The 23880-nt window shown below is 37.8% G+C and overlaps 1 protein-coding gene across 5 annotated transcripts in view; it reads left to right on the top strand.

The window, feature by feature from the left end:
• Nucleotides 1–23880, top strand: part of MIPOL1 (mirror-image polydactyly 1) — a 448613-nt gene that overhangs the window by 160863 nt on the left and 263870 nt on the right. For all 5 annotated transcript variants that reach the window (XM_019518865.1, XM_019518864.1, XM_019518866.1 and 2 more), the window contains exons 5-7: nucleotides 6203–6419; nucleotides 8792–8924; nucleotides 11357–11462. In XM_019518865.1, the coding sequence (XP_019374410.1) occupies nucleotides 6203–6419; nucleotides 8792–8924; nucleotides 11357–11462 (456 nt within the window). The remainder of the gene's footprint in view (nucleotides 1–6202; nucleotides 6420–8791; nucleotides 8925–11356; nucleotides 11463–23880) is intronic.

The raw sequence follows: 23880 nt of genomic DNA, 5'->3' as shown, positions 1-23880 counted from the left end.
AGTGCCATTGTCATCTAATCCAGGGCATGGCTGGGGGGGAGCTGCAGGTGTCCATGCAGGAGAACAGATGGTTGATTCCTGTCAGGCTAGATGGACTGCAGCATCTGGTGTGCAATACCTGGTGTTCAAAAAAACACGTTATAACCCAAGTCCCTACAAATAGGAGGGGAAGAGGATACCTGCAATCTGCAATTTAAAGGAACAACTGATGGACAAAGGGGCTCATTACATGCCACTGTGTACATTTCTGGTTTCATGTGATGGATCCATGGACACATCAGTTTAATTCATGGTAATTCAGGTAAATTGCAAAAAAGGGCAATTTTCATCATTTGTACAAGTGCCCAGAGATATCAGAAAGTGGCTGTGTCATTGTTATTTCTCCTTCAGGAAAGGGAGATTCCAACTATTTCAACAGATTTTAGGGAATTACTTAATTTGAGTATCCTTGAATTAGAGTCTGTGCTTTTCTATTTTATATGTAGTGCAATAGCCCAACATTGTTTAACATGTATTTTAAGGCTCATCAAAGAACAGCAGCAAAAACCGTTGTTTCTTGTATAATTTTTTTTGAGGAGAAATAATAAGTTGGATCTAAATGTGCGTAGAATAGAAATTATCAGAATAAACATTAAATGAATCAATTGGCACCTTTGTTCTTTACAGAGCATGGTGTATGCGCCAATGAGTTTTTTGATAGCTGCTGAATCCAGTGTATGAGCCAGTCCTGCCCACAGGTAGCCCACCCATGCACTAGCAATGCTCTGAATCTGAGCAGCAGATTCTTTCCTCCTCTGATGCTGGTCATCACAAATCTTGATCCAGTCTACCTCGCAGTGCTTTGTTCCATCTACATTACAAACTGACTCCACCAACCAAAGTGGCATTCTGCACTCCTTTCCCTATCATCTATAGAGCTTCCAAAGGATGTTAAGAAATCTTTGCAAGCATCCTGAAATCTACACAGTGGTCTGCCTCCCTTCCTAGACCTGTTGCGAGCTTTAAAGTACAGTACATTCTTTGGGATTCTGTGATCTGGCATTTGCTTGAAATGAGCAAGCCACCTGAGTCTTTTATTACCAATCAAAGTTCCCTTGCATGACATACCAGCAGGATTTAACACTTCCATAATTGTCATCCCGACTTGTCATCTTATTCAAAGAATTTTACTCAGGCATGTAATATGAAAGATGTTTAGTCTTTTGTTATGTTTGGCGTAGGCTGTCCATGTCTCTGAGCCATATAGAACAGTGGATAAAACACGTAAATACAGATTTTCACTTTAGTTGACAATTTGTTATTGTTCCAGGCTCTGTCTTGCAAAAGATCAAAGTTCCTTGCTGCTTTGCTGATTCTATTAGTGAACTCAGCATCAAGATCTACGTTGCTGGTAACAGTAGAGCCACGATAGAAAAATTGGTCAAGAACATCCAGACGAGTACCACCTAGGGCTTTACCTGGAACTAGTTATGAAGAGCTTTAGTGCATAATAACAGTCTTCTTCAAGTTTAGTGCTAGCCCAAAGATTTTATATGACTCAGAGACATGGCAATGAGATGTTGTAGGGTATCAACACTGTGAGCCACAACAGCTCCATCATTTGCAAACAACAGGTTCCTTACGATGATCTCCTTCAGCTCTGAACTATGCAATGTTAAACAGTCTTCAGTCATGTCTAATGATGAGATAAACACTGTCTTGAACATCATGGAATGTGTGTTGAAGCAGGAATGAGAAGTAAATGTTAAGCAATGTGGAAGCTAGCATGCAGCCAGCTCTGTTGCTAATGTTGAATGTGTCAGACTCTTGGTTTTCATACATTACAGTTGCCTTTATGCCATCTTATAAGGATTACACAAGGTTTAACAGTATAGGTGGACCACCAAGTTTCTTCAGAACAGTGTAAAGTCCTGATCAGCTAACCATGTTAAAGGCTTTTGTTAAATCTGTAAAAGCCGTGTACAGTGGGATATGCTTCTTTTTGCACATTTCCTGCAGTTGTCTTACAGAAAAGACCATATCTATGGTGGACCTTTCTGAGTGGAAGCCACACTGGCTCCCAGGATAGATTATCTCAGCTAATGTTTGAAGTCTAGGTAAAAGAATATGGCTTAAGATTTTTCCCACAATGTTGAGAAGAGATATACCTCTGTGGTTATTACAGTCACTTGTGTCTTTGTTTTATAGAATTGGATGAAATGAGTATCCTTGAAATCTTGCTGAACAGTTTCTTCCTTCCAACAGAGTAACAATAGCTTGTACAATCTTTGCAGCAAGTCTTTGTTTGCACATTTGTAAATTTCAGCAGGTAAAGTCAGATTCTTAAGATTTGTTATTGGGGATCTTTTTAATGTATTGTTCAAGTTTCTTTAGTGTAGGTTTGGCATCCAGCAAAGTCATAACTTCAAACCCAGGCAAGTCTTCTAGCACACGTTAGTCTACTACAGACTCCCTTATGTATATCCTTCCATGATGCTCAATCTACCTCTCCAGTTGCTTCCCCTTGTCAGTAATGATGTTACCATCCAGGTCTTTCAACAGAGTTGTCTTGTACTTTGTTGGTCCAATGGCCTTCCTAATGCCCTTACACAACCATCTATTGTTGACTGCATCAGCTGCCTGTTGGATGTTGTTGCAGGGACTCGGCCAGAATTCTTGAGAACACCTCCTGGAAGCTGTTTGAACAGCCTTACAAGCTTCTCTTAGGTTGAGTGAATCAGTAGTAAAAGTAGACTTGCAGGTGATTAGGGCAGTTCTTTTTCTCTCAATGAGTAGCAGCAGTACTTCTGAATGGTCTACAAACTAGTCAGTGTTTTTCTTAGTATTCTTTCAAAAACTCTTAATTGCTGCATTGTACATACTTGTCTTCAGGACTTCCCATGCATCTGATGCAGTTTCATTCATTCCAGCTGACTTTGCTGCTATTTAATTGAAAAGCTATTTCTTGACAGGATCGTTTGATTTGCACAAGTCAATAAGAGGTTGTCCAGCAGGTTTATTACAGTGGATCTTCTTAGCTTGCAATTTCACTTTGCCATAGACAAGGCAGTGGTCTGTGTTACAGTCGGTGCTTTAAAAGCATTGTGTATGCAAGATATCTTTCAAGTGTGTATCTCTTGTCAGTACCAAGTCCAGCTGATGCCAGTGCTTGGAACTCGGGTGTCTCCGCAGTGTTCTTCTTCTGATGTTACTAGCAAAGAAGCTGTTGGTCACTGATGAGCCTTGACTTGCACAAAGCTCAAGAACTCTCTGACCGTTGTCATTGATATGTCCAATGCCATGCCTACCCAGAATACCTGGCCAAATCTCAGCATTGGACCCAAGTGTTGCATTGAAGTCCGAAGTACTAGAAGGGGTTCCTTCCATGGAATCCCGCCAATGAGTTCTTCCAGCTGTTGATAGCTGTCCTTCTCATCACTTGCCTGCAGAGTTGGAGCATAGAAACTGATGAGGTTGATGAATCCATTGTGTAGATTAACCGAAAGGTGTCATGGTACGTAGGGACACTGCAACTGGAGCTTCACACAATGACAGTTCATTTCTGATAGTAGAACTTACACCATGCTATCTCCTTACTCCTTCAGGTTTGCCATGCCAGTAAATGGTGTAGTCCTTCTCCTTTGTGAAGCCTGTCTGAGAGCCGAGTTCCCAGAAGAGCTGCAATATCCATTTTGAAACGTGCAAGCTCATTACTCCACACAGCCATTTTTCTCAGATCTGAATCAGATCAAAGTCATATCCAGGGGTCAAGTCCATGTATTCCAGCAAGCAATTCTGTTTATAAAATCAGTTGAGCCAGGATGTAAGCAGTGAGGTAAGGTTTGCTTGTCCCACATTTTCTAGGGCCACCCTCATACAAGGCAAGCAGGCCATCCCTAAATAGGGCTGCTTGGAAATCTTGGTAGCTGCCTCAGGTCCCTTATGCCTCTCTTGGATGCCTGTGATCATCTTACCAAGATCTTTAGCACATACACCTAGGCAGAGTTATGGAGTAGTGGAAGCTGCCATAGATCTACCATCCGCCCATTAGACCACTGAGCCAAAATCCAAAGGCCAGAACAAGTCTAGACATTCATTGACACAGAGGCTGCAGCTTCTGCCAGAGAGCAACTTGAATAGAGCTGCTAACTGCCTGCTGCTTCAGCATGAGCACCTTTTCTGTCAGGGCGAGGCCCTTTAGCCTTTCTTCAACCAAGAAGTGTCCACAAGGCAGTGGAGGATGCAGTTTAATGTCACACTCAGGACAATAAACTGTAACAACAAAGTAAAATAAACCAAATTAGTTTTCTTCAGCTGTTTTGACGATCAAGGTGTCTAACATCCCTGCATCCCTGCTCTGAATAGGCAATGCATGGCCACCTGAGCTGGAAAGGGGAAAGATCTAGCCAGCTTGCAGATTTTAAAAAGACTGCAAGCTGCATTTGGGTCGGTGCCCAGGATGAGCACCCTTTGGCACTGTTGTTTGGGACAGACAGAGAAAGGGAGATGGGGTTTCTATTGCATGTATTGAACTGTTTAAATTGAATAATGTGTTTCCTTGGGGTAAAGAAAAGAATGTTTGGGTTGGGGGGGGTAACACCCCCTCTTCAAGAGGGAGGTACAGTCTTGGGAGGGACTCACTTGTGTAAGGCAGGGGAGTGGGTGAGGTAGGACAACCCAGGCCCTCCTGTGAGAGAGGGGAGGAATGGGCTTGAGAGGGACAGTAAGGATGAGGGGAAGACTCTCCTGGATGTGAGGCATGAGACTGTACAGGGATGGAAAGGAATATGGGGAGGGGAATTTAATTTCTTTTGTGGAAGCATCAGATGTAGGTTAGGAATCAGGTTTGACCAGGCAAGGGCTGGGGGGAACACTCGCCTAGGAAGCAGGGGAGCAGGAGGGTATGAAGTGGGGTGGATTGTTTTTTGATTTGGAGGTTTGGGCAGAAAGGAGAATTTTCTTTCATTATACTTTCTCATTTTAAAATTTTATTTTGTTTTAATATCTTTCATGTCTTCTATTATAAGCTGACTCAAGCTTTTTTGGGGAAGGATGGCATCCAAATGAATATGTACAATAAATGAATGAATAGTAGCTTTATAAAATAAGTGAAACTTCTAACATTTATGTTCTCTCTTAATCTAAATCAATTAGTTAATAACAATTCGATTTTCTTGTTTTCAAATCACCTTTAGGTTTCTTGCACCCCATTTTATAACACAGGTTAATATATTTGGCAGTAACTGAGACTAGCTTATCACTTTAGGAAAAAGTAACTGCATCCATTTTTTACTGACTGGACTGCTGAAGGGAGGGGAGTAGTCTTGTTGGGAAATGAGCTGTAAATGTTATTCTTAATTTAAACCCTTTAGCACCAACAGTATATGCTGAATAGCCAGACTGAGGTAGGCACCTCTTGTCATGTTAATTTTAAACACACCATTTTTCTTTTTGATAAAATTGTTCCACTCTGTTCTTTAAGCTTTTTGGCCAGGTGACATAACAGCATGCAGGTTGCAGGTGATCCTGCATCAACCATAGTTCAGCAAAATATTTTAGAAAAGGAATATTATTAATCTTGGAGTGGGAAGAAGACTGCATATCATGCTAAATGCTCTGTAAATTAGTTCTGTGTTTCACTAGGCTTCCACAATTGTTGTGAAAGTCATTATTGCTCGTGGAAAAAAAAATTGATATGGAAGCTAAGAATCTGAGAGAGGCTGGTTGTTTTTGGAGCCAAGAAGAAAATTAAAACATGTTTTTAAGCTCATAAGGCCGTAACTCTCATTAATTTCATAACTTTCTTGTGAGGGTCCTTTACATTATATTAGCTTTGCAAAGGGGGCTTTTAAGTCAGTATCAATAACTTCAGCTCACTTTATGTCCCCTTTACTTTGCCAAAGTTGCATAAAAAAAGTCTCTGCAAATAAGAACCTGATCCATAATTTTCTGAAGTACATGTTTATTTTGATCACTGCAAAAATTCAGCATGTATTATTAAAGCTGAGATGATATTTTACAAAACTTATTCTGGTAATCTTCTAAAGGTTGATGCTATATGAGGAAGGAGTAACTGATGGGGAACAAGAGATTAGGAAATGAAGGGAAATTTTTATGTACATTTAAAATATCTAGTGTGTTAATAGATAAATCAAACAAAATTGTTGCTTACTAACTCTTGTGTGGACAGATGCACTGACTTTTTGATTATTTTTTCAAACAGAAATTTATAAACCGGAAGAAAAGAAAAAAATTGGAACAAAAGTCTATCAACATTCTTCTAAAAGCCTTCAAGAAAAACAGGAACTGATTACTCAAGCCAATATTGAAGCAGATAAACTGCCAGATTTGCCAACAACAAGCCTATGGAAAATGCAGACTACTAGTGTCCAAAATGTTTGTGTAGAAGATGTTGCCTCTCATTTTACTAATGAACTAAGGTGAATGCAAGCACCCCTTCCCTCCCTGGATTCGGAACATTTTACTATAATAGATTAACTTTTTAAATGAGGCTAAGCTCTTAGGGCATTTATACACGTACTTTTCTGTCTCGCAATGGTGCTGCGGCACTTGCGTGTGTAAAATGCCCTTAGGTTTGAGGTGGGAAGGGTATTGAGTTGTCAGTGGTGATGGTGACAGGATGGAGATGTCTTTCCATTTTCCTCCTCCTCCACAATATTCTCTCTCTCCCCCTCACCACATATTGTCTTTCATAATATCATCTCCCTACCCTGATACGTCCAGCTGATACAAGACCCACAACAAATGTTTGTTTACCACTGTAGGCTAGGGAAGTCATCCTTAGTGTCTTTTTATTCATTTTTAGGAGTAATATAAACTCCCGTCTTCATATAGTTACCAGTTGTCCAATGTATGCTATGAGAACTTTGGACTTATCTGCAGGATATCCCGTTCTTTATCTTTTCCTATTTGAAGTACTGTGACCATCTTATTATATTTAATTATCATTGCAAAGCAATTTAATCTTCAAAGCTGTTTTTAATCTTGCTGTTATTCCATGAAAGAGTCTAATTTATTTACTAGGCATAAGAGCTTTCAAAGACTCCTTAGTCACTTCTGAAAATAATGTTTGAGCCCCAAGTTCACTTAAATGCTTTTAAAAATTTTAAATCTTCAGTTGTCTGGCAGGGTTCACCATCAGTATTTAATAATGATCATCTTGTACTGGGGCTCTTATGTGCAACAGTCATGGGTCAGACCCCATCCTGATGGGCGCTGAATAATTAAGATAGACCCTGCCTCAAAGAGCTTGTAATCAAAACAGAAGATAAAAAACAATAGATGAAGACAGACATGGCTGGGGGTGAGTGGTATGAGGAAATGATGACGAGATCTTGCTTCTGAGCTTGAAAGGCAATATTTTGCTCAGTGTGCTAGCAGAATTAGTATTCTCAAGCTCTTTGTAGGCATCATGACTAAGGACAGTTATTAAGGAAGCTTTGAAGGTACCTAATGAGTGTTCTGCAGGAAGCACTTTCCAATCAGGTGTGGTAGTGTGGGAGAAAGCATGAAAGCGTTTGCCCACTTGCCAGATTTCAAACAACTGAGGCTGGCATCAATGGCCAATAAAATGCAAGAGGCATCTTTTCAATGCTAAATGAGAAATAATAGGCTGTGAAGGCCCTTTGAGAGTGACGACAAATAATTTGTTTGATGTGATAAGGAACGGGGGACCCAATGGATGGATGCTTAAAGAGAGGTGACATGGAAACGAGCAATGAGGTTGGAAAATGGTTTCTGTAGTAATATATCTTTTTTCTTTTTATCATAATTATTTCTAGGATTTGTGTTATATTTGGAAATAGCACAAAAAAGTGGATGATGTCCAGGGTACTAAATTAAAGAGTGTACAATGTTGTAGTGTGATACCTGCTCTAAACTGTGAAGGAGTTTGCCTTGGTTCTGACTTAAAAGTAAGATCTAAGTTATCTACAAATAGCAGGTGAAGGACAACAATATTTTTAAACAACCTTGCTTTGACAAGTTGTAGAAAGGCAGACTTAAGGTTTTGTGGTCATTGCTGTTACCACTAAAACCAGTTTCAATTCTAATGTCATTGGTTTAGCTAGAGAGTCTCCTAGCAGTGATAGCCAGAAAAGAATTTTGTGCTTCAAATGAGCTTGCCTCACTAGGGTTTAACAGCAAAATAGTCATTAAAAAGTTTCAGCAGTTAAGTCCATTCAGCGTCTTTCCAAAAATTATCTTTTGAACCCATTTTAACTCTTTTCTGTCTTCAGCTAAGTGATTTTTAGAATACTCTGGGTGGTAAAAAAAAAAAAAAAAAGAAAGACCTGTGTCTAAATATACTATTTGAAATAATAGAATCTTTTTTATCGATTTTGTAGAGGAGGAATTCCTTGGTCTCATCTCTGAATATTTTCATTTCATTTCATTTCATTAAGCATCGTCCATTCTCCTGAAAAATAAGCTTTCGTTTGAGCAGCAATTTGATCCTCAGATATTTCATTACTTTGTCACCGCAGGTTAAGCCCAGCTTTTTAATATTTACTTCCTTTAAGCATTTCCCATTTATAGGCTTCGTATCCTATTTATCTTAGTTTATTTTATATCCTGACATTTTAGTAAATTTGTTTATTATTTCAAATAGTACTAGTATAATAGGTTTAAGAGATGATAAAAAAGACAGCATGCATCTATGTGGTTATTTTATAAATTATAAATCTGAGATTGTTAACAAATAACTAGATTTTGTAAACTGAACGTGTAATGAATATTTGGACAATTTTGATCAGCATTTGATTAAGGTATTTTTGTTTTGTTTTTAACACAGATCTGCAGAACAAGGTGGCAGAGCACTCTCTGACTTTGTGACCTCTTGGAAGGATGCTGCCAACCAAGATAAAGAAATGAATATTTCATTTCTTTTAAAAGAATTGGACTTTGAGAGAACAAACAATAGAAAGGTACAATTGAGATATTCAAATTATAGTACTTGCTATTTTTCTTTTTCCTACTAAACCTACATTTTAACCTTTCCCAATTTTGGTGTACTATTTATTTTAGCAAATTAATCAATAGCTTCCTTGTCATTTGGACTCTTAGTATTTATTTAACAAATGATTCTTGGGAAGTAATTAATCTTTTATTCTCTCCTATGACCTTTTAAATCAGTGACATGAATTTCTGCATCATAGAGATGCAAAATAAGCAGATGAGTGGGATCATTCATTTACATTTTACTGGCATTTCATTACACTTGTGGAACCTGAAAAATTTGGAGATACAAGACTTAATCCAAAATCTATTAAAATTAATTGGAAAGTTCCAATTGCTTTCAATCAGTCATGGATCAAGGCTCACAGCGAACTTGTGTTATATAACAGTAGAAACTTAGTGCATCTCACTTTGGACAGGGAGACCAACTGTAGGTTAGAGAACTTTCTAAATTAGTCATTTAAGTAAGCACCATTTAAGTCATTTAAGTAAGCAATCACATATTTTGTGGTGCACTATCTCATTCATTAATTTGACAATAGCAAATTAAGTTATATTATGAGGTTATTATAGTGGATTAATAGTAAAAGTACCATGTACAATTGCACACAAGTAATGGTATTTTAGTAATATGAAATCTTCCTACAGGTTGCAACTACAGTATTTGTCAAGAGGGGAGAAAGGACAGTCTCAGAAGTAGACATGATTATGTTAAGCCCCAGTCCTGCAAACATGCAGTGTCTTAACTTGACTCATTTTGGTTATCTCACTGAAGTCATTGTAAACTTTACACATGCTGCCTAAGTATTTGCAGAACTCAGGGTGGAGTGAAGTTTTCTCTTTTTATTAGCATATTCAAATTGCACTACAATTTAATTAAATTACATTTTACAGCTGATTGACCTGAACTTTATTTCTTATTGTATTGTTCTTTCCTGACCATATTTGTCCAGGCTTTGTTGTTACTGTACCCTAATTCCCACAGAAGTTAGTCATTTAAACATGACCTCATTTCTATATCCCCAGGTTGAATGATTTGCTCTTGAATATTCTGTCTTCTGTGTGCTGAATCCCACCCATTACTTTGCCTAATAACAAAATTAAAATGATAATCAGTGTAAAATTTATTTTTAAAATTTATATAATTTTAGAACATACTTAGAGAACACAAGATCCATCCTCTACTTTATAGCGCACTCTATTTGAAGGAAACTTTGGAGAATGTGTACATTCCAAGTGCAGATCATTTTAACTCCCACATCCTCTGATTCTCTATTGTAGTCTCCATGGAAATTTTCTCTCTGGAATCTGGAGGATTCTGAGACTCTGAGCTTGTCTGGAGTTCTGAAAGTGTTTTGTCCTCCAGCTCACCACCATTCCGTGCTTTATCGGTGATATTTTAGTATCTAATGCCTCCAGCATCACTCTGCATGTCTTGTTTATTTGCTTTTCTGTTGTGTAGAAAGTACTTCAGTCTAAGATGGTATAGAAATTTAAATAATGAAGCATCCACATTATCAAACGGTGAAAATGCACTTTCCATGGCTTCTATTTTAAGCAATTTATGCCCATTCTTAGACACCTCAAGCAGACCATGCCAGTTCAGTATAACTTGCTACATGCTTATAAGCACAAGGAGAGATTTGTTTAAAAAACGCCCCCCAAATCTCCATGCTGTATTTCTAGGCCACTTCATTGGCAGGCCCTGATGCCACCTCATTGCTTTAATACAGTATTTTGGAGTCAAATCCTATCATCAGTGGCATCTGTATAGTTCCCTTTGTCAGTGAATCACATATGCAAAGCCAATGACAGATTTTGGCCATGCCATGATGTATTTATTTTATTATTGAATGACAACTTCACTTAAATCTCCCAAATAAAGACTCATAAAATGCCCCAATACAACACAGGCCCTCCACAAGCATCATTTTGGCATGCAAGATATACATGAAAGAATGTGCTACTCCTACATATTCCATCCAGTCGTTTCAGTTTGCTGAGACAACGTTGCCATGAAAGCATTTTCTGGTGACAATAGTCTGCGGAATGAGATGCATCACTCATCCCTTGTTGCTTCTGAATTTCTTTGTGCAGTATTGCCATGGCTAGCAACTTCTGAGATGCAGTATCCCAGATGAAAATGACACTAATGTTATCTGCTTTACAGAGCAGAGAAGATGAAAATAAGAGTTGAAGAAAAGGGTGTGTTTTTCTTCAGCAGTTGAAATCAGTACAGATTCATTAGACAACTGTTGTGTTCCTTAGTATTTGTTTTTCTCTGGAAGGAGGGGAATAATTTTGGGAAGAGGTGTATAATTTTATATTTTGCTGTAGGTTAATAGAGCTCATTGAGTATATTTACCTGAAAAGAATCACATTGTCCATTTGTTCAATTCAGCTTCAAGATAAGCTGGCTGAAAAGGACAAGGAGCTGAAGACAATAAAGCTGGACTTAGAACTACAAGAGAGAGCTACAGAAGCTAAGATTGCAGAAAAGACTGCAGGTACAGTAGGCAAGCATTTAACAGATGGTCATATAGATCATACAGTACCTGCGGTTGCTATATGACGTGGCCTAGTGAATGTTAGATATATTTGCTAAAGGAGGGAAGGTTTGACTTTTTTGTATGTGTGTGGCTGTTTAGAGTTGCCTAGAAAATAGGTGGCTTTAACATCCTGGTACTGGTATTAGTAAGAGCTTTACCTGTATTCATACTGATTTGGGCATTAAATGCATTGTTAACACCATGTCAATCCAATCACAAAAAGGTTGTTTGTTTTGTTGGAAGGTCCTGAACAAACAAGGGGAAATAATGATTACCAGTGCCTCTACCTTTCAACCAGCAGTTCAAATACCACTTATTGTTTTAGCTTGTTCAGAGAAATACTACCCCCCCTTTGTAGGGAGATAGTCACACGTTCACCTCAACTGGAGACCTGCACTTTACTTGAAAAATCTCTTCTTCTGGTAGTTAATGAATTTTTGTCTGATGACGCTGATGATGGTATATCTCCAGAGGATGAGGTTTATAACAGATTTCCAAAGTGAAAGGTTTTTAAAGTTGGAAGGCACTACTGGCACTACTTCATTGTAGTGATTTCTAATTTTGGGGTCCTCAATATACTATATAGATCCAGCATAATATTAATAGAGAGACATATAAATACTGTAATACCTAAAAGACAGATGACTGTTATTTTTCAAATCTTCCTCCATATGATTTAAATAGGACATGAACATTTTATGAATTACTTCACATAGTTTATTTTCAAGAAAAATTAGGGTTTTTAAAGTAGGTGCAAAGTGTAAAATTGCTACTTAATGTACATTTTTATATAATATTAATAGGTCAGATACCTGTGTCCAAAACACTGGTATGGAAGGGACTCATTATCGCTAGGAAAATAGTGGTGGAAAAGAATACAAATAAATGCTCCAGCTTAAAGACAATAAAAAGGATGGTTGACTTTTTGCTTAATGTGGGACTTGTAAGAGTGATCTACTTTGTGTGCCACAGATAGAAAAGAGGGTGCCTGGGGCCAGTTTGTTGTGGCAGGGGTGGAGCAAGGTTCTGGGAAGTAAAGTTTCTTTTTGACTAAGCCATCCTGTGCATAATCAGAAGAAATATATCTTCTGTATATACTGTGGTTACATCTTGATTATGTTGCTGCCAAACTTTTAGGCAAACGGTTTGGATTAAATTCCAGGTTATATGTTTGTTTTTGGATGTTTGCGCAGTGTTTTACTTCTGTGTGTATAATAAAGAAATATCTTATTCAAAGTAGATCTTCATTGCTTGTTAAACCCTCTGAAAAAATACCATAGATACAAAATATATAGTCAAATTCCTAACCATGAAGAAATAACTGTTGGGAATCGTTTTCTTTTTTTATTTTCTGATTATATTTCTAAATATAAGAATGATATCCTGTCCAAAAAGATATGGCATGAATAGTAGGCCTGTGCAAATGGGGAAGTATTCAATTCAGATTTGGCTGATTCAGAGGACAGTGATTCGATTCGGTGATTCGAATCACTCTCCCCATTTGATTCGGCCAAATCAGAATTGGAGATTCGGCGCCGAGTCGGATTGGCCAGGGAGAGCCAGGCACAGCCAGGCAGCTGCGGGTTCTTCCGTGGCTCCTCCAGCTGTGCCTGCCTCCCCTCAGGTGGGGAGAGCCATGGGAGAAGCCCCCATGACTGCCCTGTCCAGCCCCATCCCCCACCCAGCCCCAGCCTCCCAGCACTTAAACAAACAAACAAACAAACAAAGCCCTGCAGTCACCAGCTGCAGCAGTGGCAATCAGGGCCTCTGAGGGCTTGAGGTGGAGCCCTGTCCCATGTAGCGCAATGCAGTGAGGGGCAGCGGGGATTGAATGATGCAATAACTACTTTTGTGGCCCCACTCTCTTTCTGTCTTCTGCACCTTCTGATTAAAGTAGTACAAAATCATAGTGATAAATAATTGCTGAGAAATAGGATGTCTTTCTGTAATCTAAATGGAAGCAGAGATCATTAGTAACCTCTATGCATTGTTTACTTCTTGCTCTCTTTTACCAATATAAAAATTTCAGGTTGGGATAATTTGGAAATTTGGAGTTATCTGAACCAAACTGAATTTGATTCAGTGGAGGTTTGTGCATATCTCTAAAAAAAATAACCTAAGAAACTGATCTAGTAGGTAGTGAAAGGCTTTAGTAATGGAAATTTTAAGGAATTTAAAATTTAGGAAAATTATTTCATTTGTTTATGTTTAGTTATTTGAGGACGGGGGATATGAAATCCTAGCACTTTGTTAATGTTTAATTACTACTGTGTATGCACCTGGAAGAGTGAGGCTAATAAATATGGTTGTTTTCATTCTTATCAGCGGCAGTAGGAAGCCATAATAGGAAAATGACTTTGCAAAAGTATATAAAAAAACAGTATCACAACAGTACACCATAAAAAATTTACCATCTACTCCCAGAGACATTACAATTAGCTTCAGAAAGGTAACCTTCCAACTGAGAGGTTTTTTGCTCATTTAAAATTTGTGGCAGGACAAGAAAACATGGAGACAGAAGAAGAGGCTATTTTGAATTTTAAACTATCATAGATTTCAGTTGCAAATACCCAAAGCTTGTTTTATGGTCCTCACTTCTTGAAAAGCATACACTGCATAAGAAGGAATAAAGAGGAAGAGGGCAAATATCTGAAGGGCTGTAGGGCAGCAACAAAAGCAGAAGGAAAAATGGAAAGGAGAGTGATACAAGGCACTTGTAATTGTCTGCAATATATAATTAGGATATGTTGTCAGATAGGGCCTTCCTCTCTCCCTCTGTCCTTGCCTTATACCAGACTTTGTCCTCAGTTACCTTTTCTGTCCCAAGTATCTCAAGTTGTTTTTGCTGGGGTTTTGTTTGTTATGGTGGGATTGGTCATGTCTCCGCAGACGCACACACTTCTTTCTCCCCAATTTTGATTTGGGAGATGAGACTTAGACCAGTAATCCAGAAAAGGAAACAATTTCATCGGGGGGTGGGGAGAAGAGGGAAAGGAATAGACCAATATTTCTAAGCCCATACTGTCTAATAGGGGCAACCTGAAAATGCTGATTAAGCTGGTGATCAGCATACTGTTTCTGAAAAATGACTTAAAAACTACATTCCTTTAAACCAGTGGTTTTAAACCTGTGGTCCACAGACCCCTGGGGGCCCATAGGCTATGTGCAAGGGGTCTGTGAAAGATGATTATGATCAGTCAAAAGTATGTGAATGCTCACACTTACCATTCAAAAGGGTCTACAACTATATTCAAAATTTCCAAAGGGGTCTGCACCTCCATTTGAAATTTTTAGGGATCTGCAACTGAAAAAAGGTTGAAAGCCACTGCTTTAGATCAGTTAAGTAACTCATTCTTTTGGTCACAGAAATAGAGAAGTGCACTTCCCAGGTGGTGTTTTTCAGTGGAATGCCTATTAACTAAGTTAGAGAAAGATACAGAAGAGAAACTTTATGTAGTAGTCTGGCTTCTCCAGCTCTCACACTGTCACCCTAAATATCCTACCCTATTGTTTTTGGAGTGGACTTGGGACTTTTTTCTCCTGATATTTGCATTTAAGTCCTATATTTGGTAAACCAAAGTCACTTCACTATCCTCGAAAAGTGGCCTCACAAGCATTTTGCTTATAGAATGACTTCATGGCACCTTAAACAGTAAGTGTAAAGACATGGGGCAGTATGATTAGCAGGAACTTAGCACTGGATTGACTATTGCATTTTTAAGATATTCAAAACATGTAGATGGCAGGAGGCATGATTGTGCCTTAGATCCTATCATGCCTTATTGCTGGTGCAGGGGGAGCCTCACGCACCCCCACATCCGAGAGATTTCAGCAGCTGGTCTCCCAGCCATGGGGGTGCATGGGGTGCCCCTGCAGCTGGGAGATTGTAGCTGCTGCCATTTCCTAGCCACAGGGGTACATGGGGTCTCCTGTGGCTGGCAGCCCTGTTAGCTCCAAGGCTTGGGTATGCACATAGGCCCCTCCCAGCTGGAGGCTCCAATCAACTGACAAGCCATAGGGGCCTCTGGCCACACTTTCAGTTAATGGCATGATAACTTGCTAGCTGCTTCCTATTACACATTTTGTGGAGTAATGGTTGTAGCTTATTCCTCTTTTTATCACACCATTAATTGATTGATGTGTGGTTAGGTGAGCACTTAAAGTGTGATTAACTGGTTAAACATGCCTTAAATATAATGTGTAGATGGAGCCTAAGAGCCATGCCTCTCTGTATGAGGTAATAAGGTATTGCCTGTATGAATCAGCAAACTGGCTTAACCCTTTCTCAGAAGAATCAACATTGACTGATAGGGTAGACTGTTTCAACAAATACCATCAGCTTATTACAATTAACAGTAGAAACCTTTGCCCTGTATAAGATAGAATCATAGAAGATTAGGGCTGGAAGGAATCTCAGGAGGTCATCTAGTCCAACCTCCTGCTTACGGCAAGACAATCACCAACAAGATCATCCCAGCCAAAGCTTTGTTTAGCCGGGTCTTAAAAACTTCCGAGGATGGAGATTCCGTGATCTCTCTAGGTAACTTATTCCAGTGTTTTACTACCCTCTAGGGCTGTGCGAAGCTTCAGTTGCTGATTTGATTCAGCAGAGTTTTGGCCCAATTAAGTGGCCAAACCTCCAAATCTGAATTGAATCAGGAAACCATTTAATCTCTCCAAATCAAATTGGAACCCTCCGAATCAATTCGGAGAGGTTCAGAAAGATTTGATGATTCGGACATAGACACAGCTTTAAATGTTTTTTTACATACCTCAAGGTACCAGGGGGCTCATGAATGCTGAGATGATGGGGTGGATTATGGGGGCCCCGACACGCATTTCCGGTCCACTTCTGGGTCCACCAGGGAGTGCATGTGGGGGCCCCCTGTGCCTCCCTGGCTCAGCAACTGGTGCCTCCTGGGTCTAGGGGGCACCCAGGATCCCCCTGCAGCCAATTGCTGAGCAGAGGGCATGTAGGGGGGGCGGGGCCTGCACACTCCCTGGTGTACCCAGAAGTGGACCAGAATACCTTTGGTCCACTTCCGGGTTTGCCAACAAGCACAGGGGGAGGGGGCCTCTGCACTTCTGTGGGACACTCCATCTGCCCTAGCATCACAGCGTTCATGAGCCACACCTGGTACCTTGAGGTATGTAGAAAAAACATTCAAAGCTGTGACTATGGCCAAATTGCTGATTCTCACAGCATTGGATCTTCAGATTTGGATTCTGCCAAATTGAATCAGGAACAGTGATCCAAATCAATTAATTGAATCACTGTCCCTGATTTGGGCCAAATCTGAATCGAATATGGCCCATTTCACACACCCCTACTACCCTCCTAGTGAGGAGATTCTTCCTAATATCTAACCTAAAATTCCCTTGCTACAACTTGAGACCATTGCTCCTTGTTCATCATCTGCCACCACTGAGAACAGTCCAGCTCCATCCTCTTTAAAGCCCCCCTTCAGGTAGTTGAAGACTGCTATTAAAGCCCCTCTTGGTCTCCTTTTCTCTAAACTAAATAAGCCCAGTTCTCTGTCTTTCCTCATAAGTCATGTCGCCCAGCCCCCTAACCATTTTTGTTGCTCTCCACTGGACCCTCTCCAATTTGTCCACATCCTTTCTATAGTGGAGGGCCCCAAAACTGAACACAATACTCCAGATGTGGCTTTATCAGTGCTGAGGGGAATAATCACTTCCCTTGACCTGCCCAAACACTCTTACCAATGCAGCCCAGTATGCCGTTAGCCTTCTTGGCAGTTGATTCCAAATTCAGCTGTCAGCAGCAATTCAGAGGTAAGGTAACAAAAAAAGAAAATAGTGTGAATAATTCATGGAGGGAGAGAACTGTTGAAGAGAGAAGGGGAAAAGTATGTGCTAATGAAACCGGTATCCTGTATACCTGTTAGGACAATATTTTCTGAGATACAGGCTTCTTTGGAAACTGTACCTTTACTTGTACAGTTCTTAAGTGTTTAAAAGATGTGATGGGAAAGTGATACAAAAATAAAGTCATGTGTCAAGTATTTGAGGCATACATTGGTGTGTGATTGGAGCAGTGCTCTCAAAATAGGAGACTGGCAACATGAAGAGAAATCTGTTGTGGTCTCAGCCAGGGTGTGCCACAAGATCTTTTTAAGGTTGTGGCACAATACTAACACTATTACTTGTGCAAACACTTGCACATGATTCACAAGATAAACTTGGATAGTTTTTGACACTATGGATTCCTAAGAGTTGGCATGTTGTGAGGAAAGCTTTGAATCTAACCAGGGGTCCCCAAAGTCTATAAAGGTTAAGAACCATTGCCTTCGACCAGTGGGAACTAACTTTTTTTCCAGGTATGTCATAAATTATCCCCACTCCCCTGAGTGCCAGTCAGATCTCTTCCCCTACCATTTGCTGCTCTGCCTTCTACTCCCCATTTATGTGGATCTGCTTATAAATTAATATATGCAAAAAATATTGACAGTTTATTTTTGTCTGTGTGAATGTTAACACAGAAAGGAATTGACCAGCTAAGTGCTAAGCCTTATGTAATTGGGAAGTCCATTTCCCCTCTTCTAAAGCTGTGTCCTATTTTTCTTCCTCTCAAAAATGAAAAATGGAAGAAACTACCTTTCTCTGACACTCTTTCCTGATTACATTCCATTTACTTTTATGCCTGTGTCTCAAAAAATGTAGCAAGAGTGCTACAGTGAAGTAAAATGTTTAATCTGTTCCAATGTGTAATAATATTGAGAATTGATGATTGTGAAGTTCTTTGAATCCTCAGATATGAACATGAATATAATGAAGTGCATAGCACCATAGAAAATGACCTGCGTCAACTGTAAAAATAATTTGTGTGTGTATTCGCAACAGCAAAAATGAAAACAAATATTCAGTTGGATATTAATTAAATGTTTAATTTAACATTGCTTATTTCCTCTTACTTTAAGTGATCTCTTCAATAAGAGCAGGTGGAGTTACTTCTAGCACAGAAGAAAAGTATTTTACATTTCTGCAAAGCTCCACTTTAGAGCCCTCTCTTTAGATGTTAGTTATTTTTCTTTCTTGCATGTCATCCATTAAAGATTAGCTGTGGAAGGTTGGAGCATGGAGAGATTATGAATGACAGAACAACTCCTGTGGAATAATAATCAGTTTTTGGTATTTAATGCTGTTTGACTTTTGCAGACACATTTCTTATTAACCTTTGGTACAAACAGAAATCCAGGTTCCTGATATCTCATGGAGAAGATGAATTCAAGATCCTCTTCCAATTAAACTGAAATAAGGCCAATATTGGGTTTTAGCCAAAAGAACTCAGTAGTTCCCAACCTTTATGTTTATAAGCCTAAATATATATGTTATCATATGTTTATAAAAAGTATGTAATACCTATACATTCACTAATTATTCAATTTTTCTTTAATTATTTGTGTGTACAGTATAAATAATCGTTTTTGATTTCTTATATTAACTTTGCATTATGTAAATATATTCTTAATGTTTTACAAAACTTTTTGATCCATCATAAAATATTTTTAAAATGACAATAGCATTTATAAAATATTTACAAGTGACAAAAGCATCCATTTGCATTATCTGAATGGAAATGTGTATTGCCCTATCAAAGGGCCAGAAAATAAATTTTGTTGTGACTCAAACTGAAAGCTCTAAAATTGGTAGCTTAAATTGTATTAAAGTCTACATTGAAATGATTGAAAATGTCAGTGTTCTAAAAATAGCATACATGCCATAGCCTTCTACACTCTAAAATTTGAATATATAACAAGATTGATATTACCATATTAAGTCATTTATAGCTTTTGTTTTTTCATAAAAATCCATCTGGTGTTTTTTGCAGTTATATTTCTGATAAGGCCTGGATAGTGAGTGGGTGTGTTTCCCCCCTTCTGGGATGTCAAATAAAAACATAAAAATGTTCTTCTTTTCCCCTATCCCTAAAATCAAAGGGGGAATCCTAAATCATCATCTGTTTAAGGGATAACATGACAAACTATATATAACATGTCAAACTATAAAATGCAAAGATGAACATAATCTGTAGACAGCCGCATGCAAGCCCACCTTATCTGCTAATCCTTTTTCATGAAATAAGTACTCAGGCAACAGTGGTCATTCATAGAAAAAGTTTGAATAGGATGGATATCAAGGGTTTGGGTGGCAGGGGTTGTTTGTAAAATAGGCTGTGTGAAATACAGCTGATTGAATTCTGAAATATTGAAAATGGAGGGGTTAAAGTTGTACGATAACGAGTTTGCACAATAATCAAGTTGGGTAAGTCCTGAAGGTCTATGTCCAAATTTCCCCATTTTGTTTTTAACTGAACAGGGATTTGTGTACATAATAAAAACACCATACAGAGCTCCATTTGATAGTTGCCAACTAAGCAATTTTAGCTCTTTAGTAAAATCAGTGTGTTTACAACATCAGAAATTTAAGAACAGATTAATACTACACACTAAATACATATAACAAACACAGAGCAATAAAGGTGTCAGTGCATTCTATCTGTGTTTGTTCAGATTGTTTTATCTACAGTGTCACATTTATATGTAAATGGATTGTAGTCTCTAACTCCTAGTATAGACCAGTCAAAAATGTTGTTTTTTGCCATTTTCTTATTACCGTTTGTCATTTTACTTCTAATTTCCAGGTACCAGATGAAACTTAAAATATGTGATTGCAGCTTCCAAAATTGTAGCTTAAGAACCTGACCAAGTTGCCTACTTCATATTAGAACATCACAGAATGTTAATAAAAATGAAAATCATGGGAGTTTTGCCACTGACCTCAATGGGTGCTGAATAAGTCGCTTACTTTTAGAATATTTCCAGGGATTATCAGCACTTTGCAACATGTGTGTGCAGAAACAGATTGATAGCACATTTTAATGACTTTCACAGCAATGTAATGAATCTGTTTCCATTTATTTGATTACAGTAAAGTCAGTTTCTAAATTAAGAGCTAGAGTCATAGTCATTAACCCCAACTTAAAAAAAAAAGTGTTAATGTATTTGGGTTTCTAAAATAAATGAATAATGAAAATGTTTTTCATAAATGAAAATTTCCTTTTGGGAAGTAATTTCAAATAAATATCCATAGTAATGGCCTATCTGGTTAGAACAGATTTGGAAATTGTCTACACTTTTGCAACCCAGTGTTGTGGGAGATGGTGAAAGAGGGATGGCAAAGCTGAAAAGGAAGATATTCCTTGGTGAACTTCTTCTCTATTTTCATTCTCTTCCTGCAATTGTCTGCCTTCTTCCCCCTCCCATCCCCAAAAGAGAGGGAACAACAGTTACAACCACCACACCAGATAAATGTCAGTTGACCAATCTTTCATGGAAAGTACTGAGCAGAATTAACTCATTACAGGAATCTTAAATTCAAAGTACAATTCTACCAAGCATATTGTTTCTTGTTGTGACTTTAGAGTATATCTTCAAAGGCAGGGGAATAGAAAATATTTTTTCTGCAAACTAAACCTTAATTCCATACAGAGTTGTATACAGCTTGAAATAGGGGTCAGATTATGGTGCTTGCAAAATGTTATTTTCAGTTAGTTTTGAAATACTTTAACTTGGGGTACTCCAAGCATTTTATCATAAATATATATCCTGTCATGTACACTGTCTTTTTACTGTTATGGCAATACTGGGGGGTAACTGTTTAAAGTGCTGTGATGATTGCAGAACAAATGCTAAGAAAATCCTAGGTCACACAGAGTTCAACAACCACTAATCTTGAATACTACATCTAAAACTAAAAAAACCCTAATGCCCTACAACAGAAAATTATTATTTATGGCATTTTTAACACTCTTGTTCCATGAAAATATCTCATAAACCATTACAGCTAGAATTAACGAGAGAAAGTAAAAAAAAAAAAAAAAAAAAAAAGTGAAATCCTGCAGTAATTTTTTAAAGCTTTTGTTTCTAATTTTTGGAGCTTTTTTGTTTTCAGTAAAAAATTGAGAAGTCTACGTCTAGTAATGCAAAATACCTTATAGAATCCTAAAATATCACTGTATTTTTTGTAATAGTGAAATATACGGAAATCCAATCATTAGAATATTGTAATATTTATTATTACTTCTGAAAGAGCATTGTGAATAATGTTTTCCACTCTATTAATAAGGTCTTATCTTTTTATCTCGCTTTTTAATATGAATATTGTTAAGTGATTTTGCTGAGGCAGTTGTTTTAAATCCTAAGAATTTTTTTCTTTCTTGCCTTTCCCATTTAGTTTTCTATTTACACAGATGACCTTTAGGAAATCGGCAAACAGATTCCTTTCTTGGGAAAGTACTCCCTCCCTTCCCCCAAAGTTCTGTTGTTTGGAGAATCATGAACCACTATTTAAACTAGAATGATTTCCAACACTACTGTATTTTTAAAGGTAGTTTAAAAAGTGTGGAATGCAGGTTTGCCAAAAGAATCAGGTTCAACTAAGAAAATATGTACACTGCTTTGACTTGGTAAACTCATACTCAGTATGGTTCATCTTCTTCATATTTACTTTCTCCCATATTAGAAAACAATTAGCTTACTAAACAAATTTGAGTATTTGGGGGAAAAATCTACTTTGAGTCTCTCTCATTTGACTAAGAATTACAGGATATTTGATAAGCTTGTTTAAAAATGGACATATCCAAATATTATTGTAAACACGCAATGATTTGTTTTACCTGCAATATAAGTATTTTACTTAGTTGGATTACATAGTAGCTAATAATATTTGTTAATGTAATTTAACTGCTGTGAACCTTTACTGAACAAATATTGAAATTTATACAAGTCAAAGAAAGAGAATCTCTAATGACTTTTGTAAAAGCTCCCATTTAATAGTTAAGGAGAAAAGTTTATATGACATACCAGATGCAATTAACAGTAGATTTTACATTTAATAAAAAGAAAGAAGCATATGTATTTGCTTTATTCATTCCATCATAATTTGCATTAGAGCTGTGGGTGTTTAATGAGCAAATTCCAACTAAAATGCTATATTGATTTTCTAAGTGAACTTTGTAATAGCTATCTACCTTACAAAAGCTCTCTGTTTACAATTGTTTTCTTTACTAAAAACTAAAAATGTTTTAGAGTTGATGGGTTTAGAATAATGATGGTTTTGAAATAAAGAGCTCTTACAGGATAGCTGGGGGGGGTTATTATAAGAAAGATGTTATGAAATTATTCCAAAGCAGATAGAATTTATAACGCTATATAGCAGTGTAATATTTATGTATATTACAACCACACATTTAGTAAGCTGTGGAAAATAATCTCTAGTGCTTTTTTATGTTAGGTCAGTTTTATACAGCATTATAGAAATAAACTCTTTGACTGTTACACATTATTAGATAGATAGCTATAACTATAGCTATCTATCTATGTATGTTTATAGATATAGAGATATAATACACATACTTTGTTAAAGTATTCTTTATTTTAAACTAAGACGCCAACTATTCACATTCTATTATTATATGTTATTTTCTCTCTTGAAATGAGTACAATTTTTTCCCTCATTGGTTAAATCTCAGAACAAACAGGATGGATAGGGTTGGTTGGTACGTCAGTGGAAGGTTTCCAAGGAAAACCCAGGTGCCAAAAAAAGTGGAGCTGGTGACTAAGTAGCTGGCACTCGTTTTACTGAGTCAGGCATTGAACACGTGGTGGCTTCAAACTTGGAGGTGCCATCTTTTGAATGGGATTTTAAAATCTGCTTCCTTATGATCACTTGCACTTCTCCCATGGCATCCATTCCTCTGGCTTTTTCCAATAAGCAGAACAGCATTGGTCCCATTACCTTAATCACGTTCCAACTTGAAGGATTACATTATTCTGATCTGCATATCTCCCATTAAGCTTTACTTGAGCATAGTATTTGTCACATCCTTCCCTGAATGTAGTGTTGATGTGCTGTTTCAACCCAGATTGGGCTGCATTACAGTTAAAAGTTGAATTATTTGCCACTATTTCATTTCTGGATGCTTCTGGTTGATAGTATATATAAAGGTAAATCTGTAGTATTCATTTATGTGTATGTAATAGAATGATATAATATTATGTATTTCTATATAATATAGAATGTAGTTTTATTTCCCTATATAAGCATACCAAACTACACAGAATATTTTGTTTGCTTTTTTTTTTTTGTTGATTTGGTCCTTGTTTTTCAAGAAAGGAAGGTTAAAAAGTATAGGTTATGTGCCTTTTTTGGCAGCACTCTCAAAAGCCTAGATACTTCCTAGATCTCCTAAACCAGGGGTGGTCAATTAGTTTGGCTGGAGGCCCCTTAACAAGTTTTGGTGAGCTCTTGAGGGCTGCAAGGGTAGCCCTGCCTCTTGAAAAATACCCTGCCC

The sequence above is a fragment of the Gavialis gangeticus genome, unplaced genomic scaffold (genome assembly GCF_001723915.1).
Source record: "Gavialis gangeticus isolate Ggan-Ray unplaced genomic scaffold, GavGan_comp1, whole genome shotgun sequence".
NCBI classification, from domain to species: Eukaryota; Metazoa; Chordata; order Crocodylia; family Gavialidae; genus Gavialis; species Gavialis gangeticus.
The sequence above is the reverse complement of the archived record's forward strand: the minus strand, read 5'-3'. Positions and strand labels throughout refer to the sequence as shown.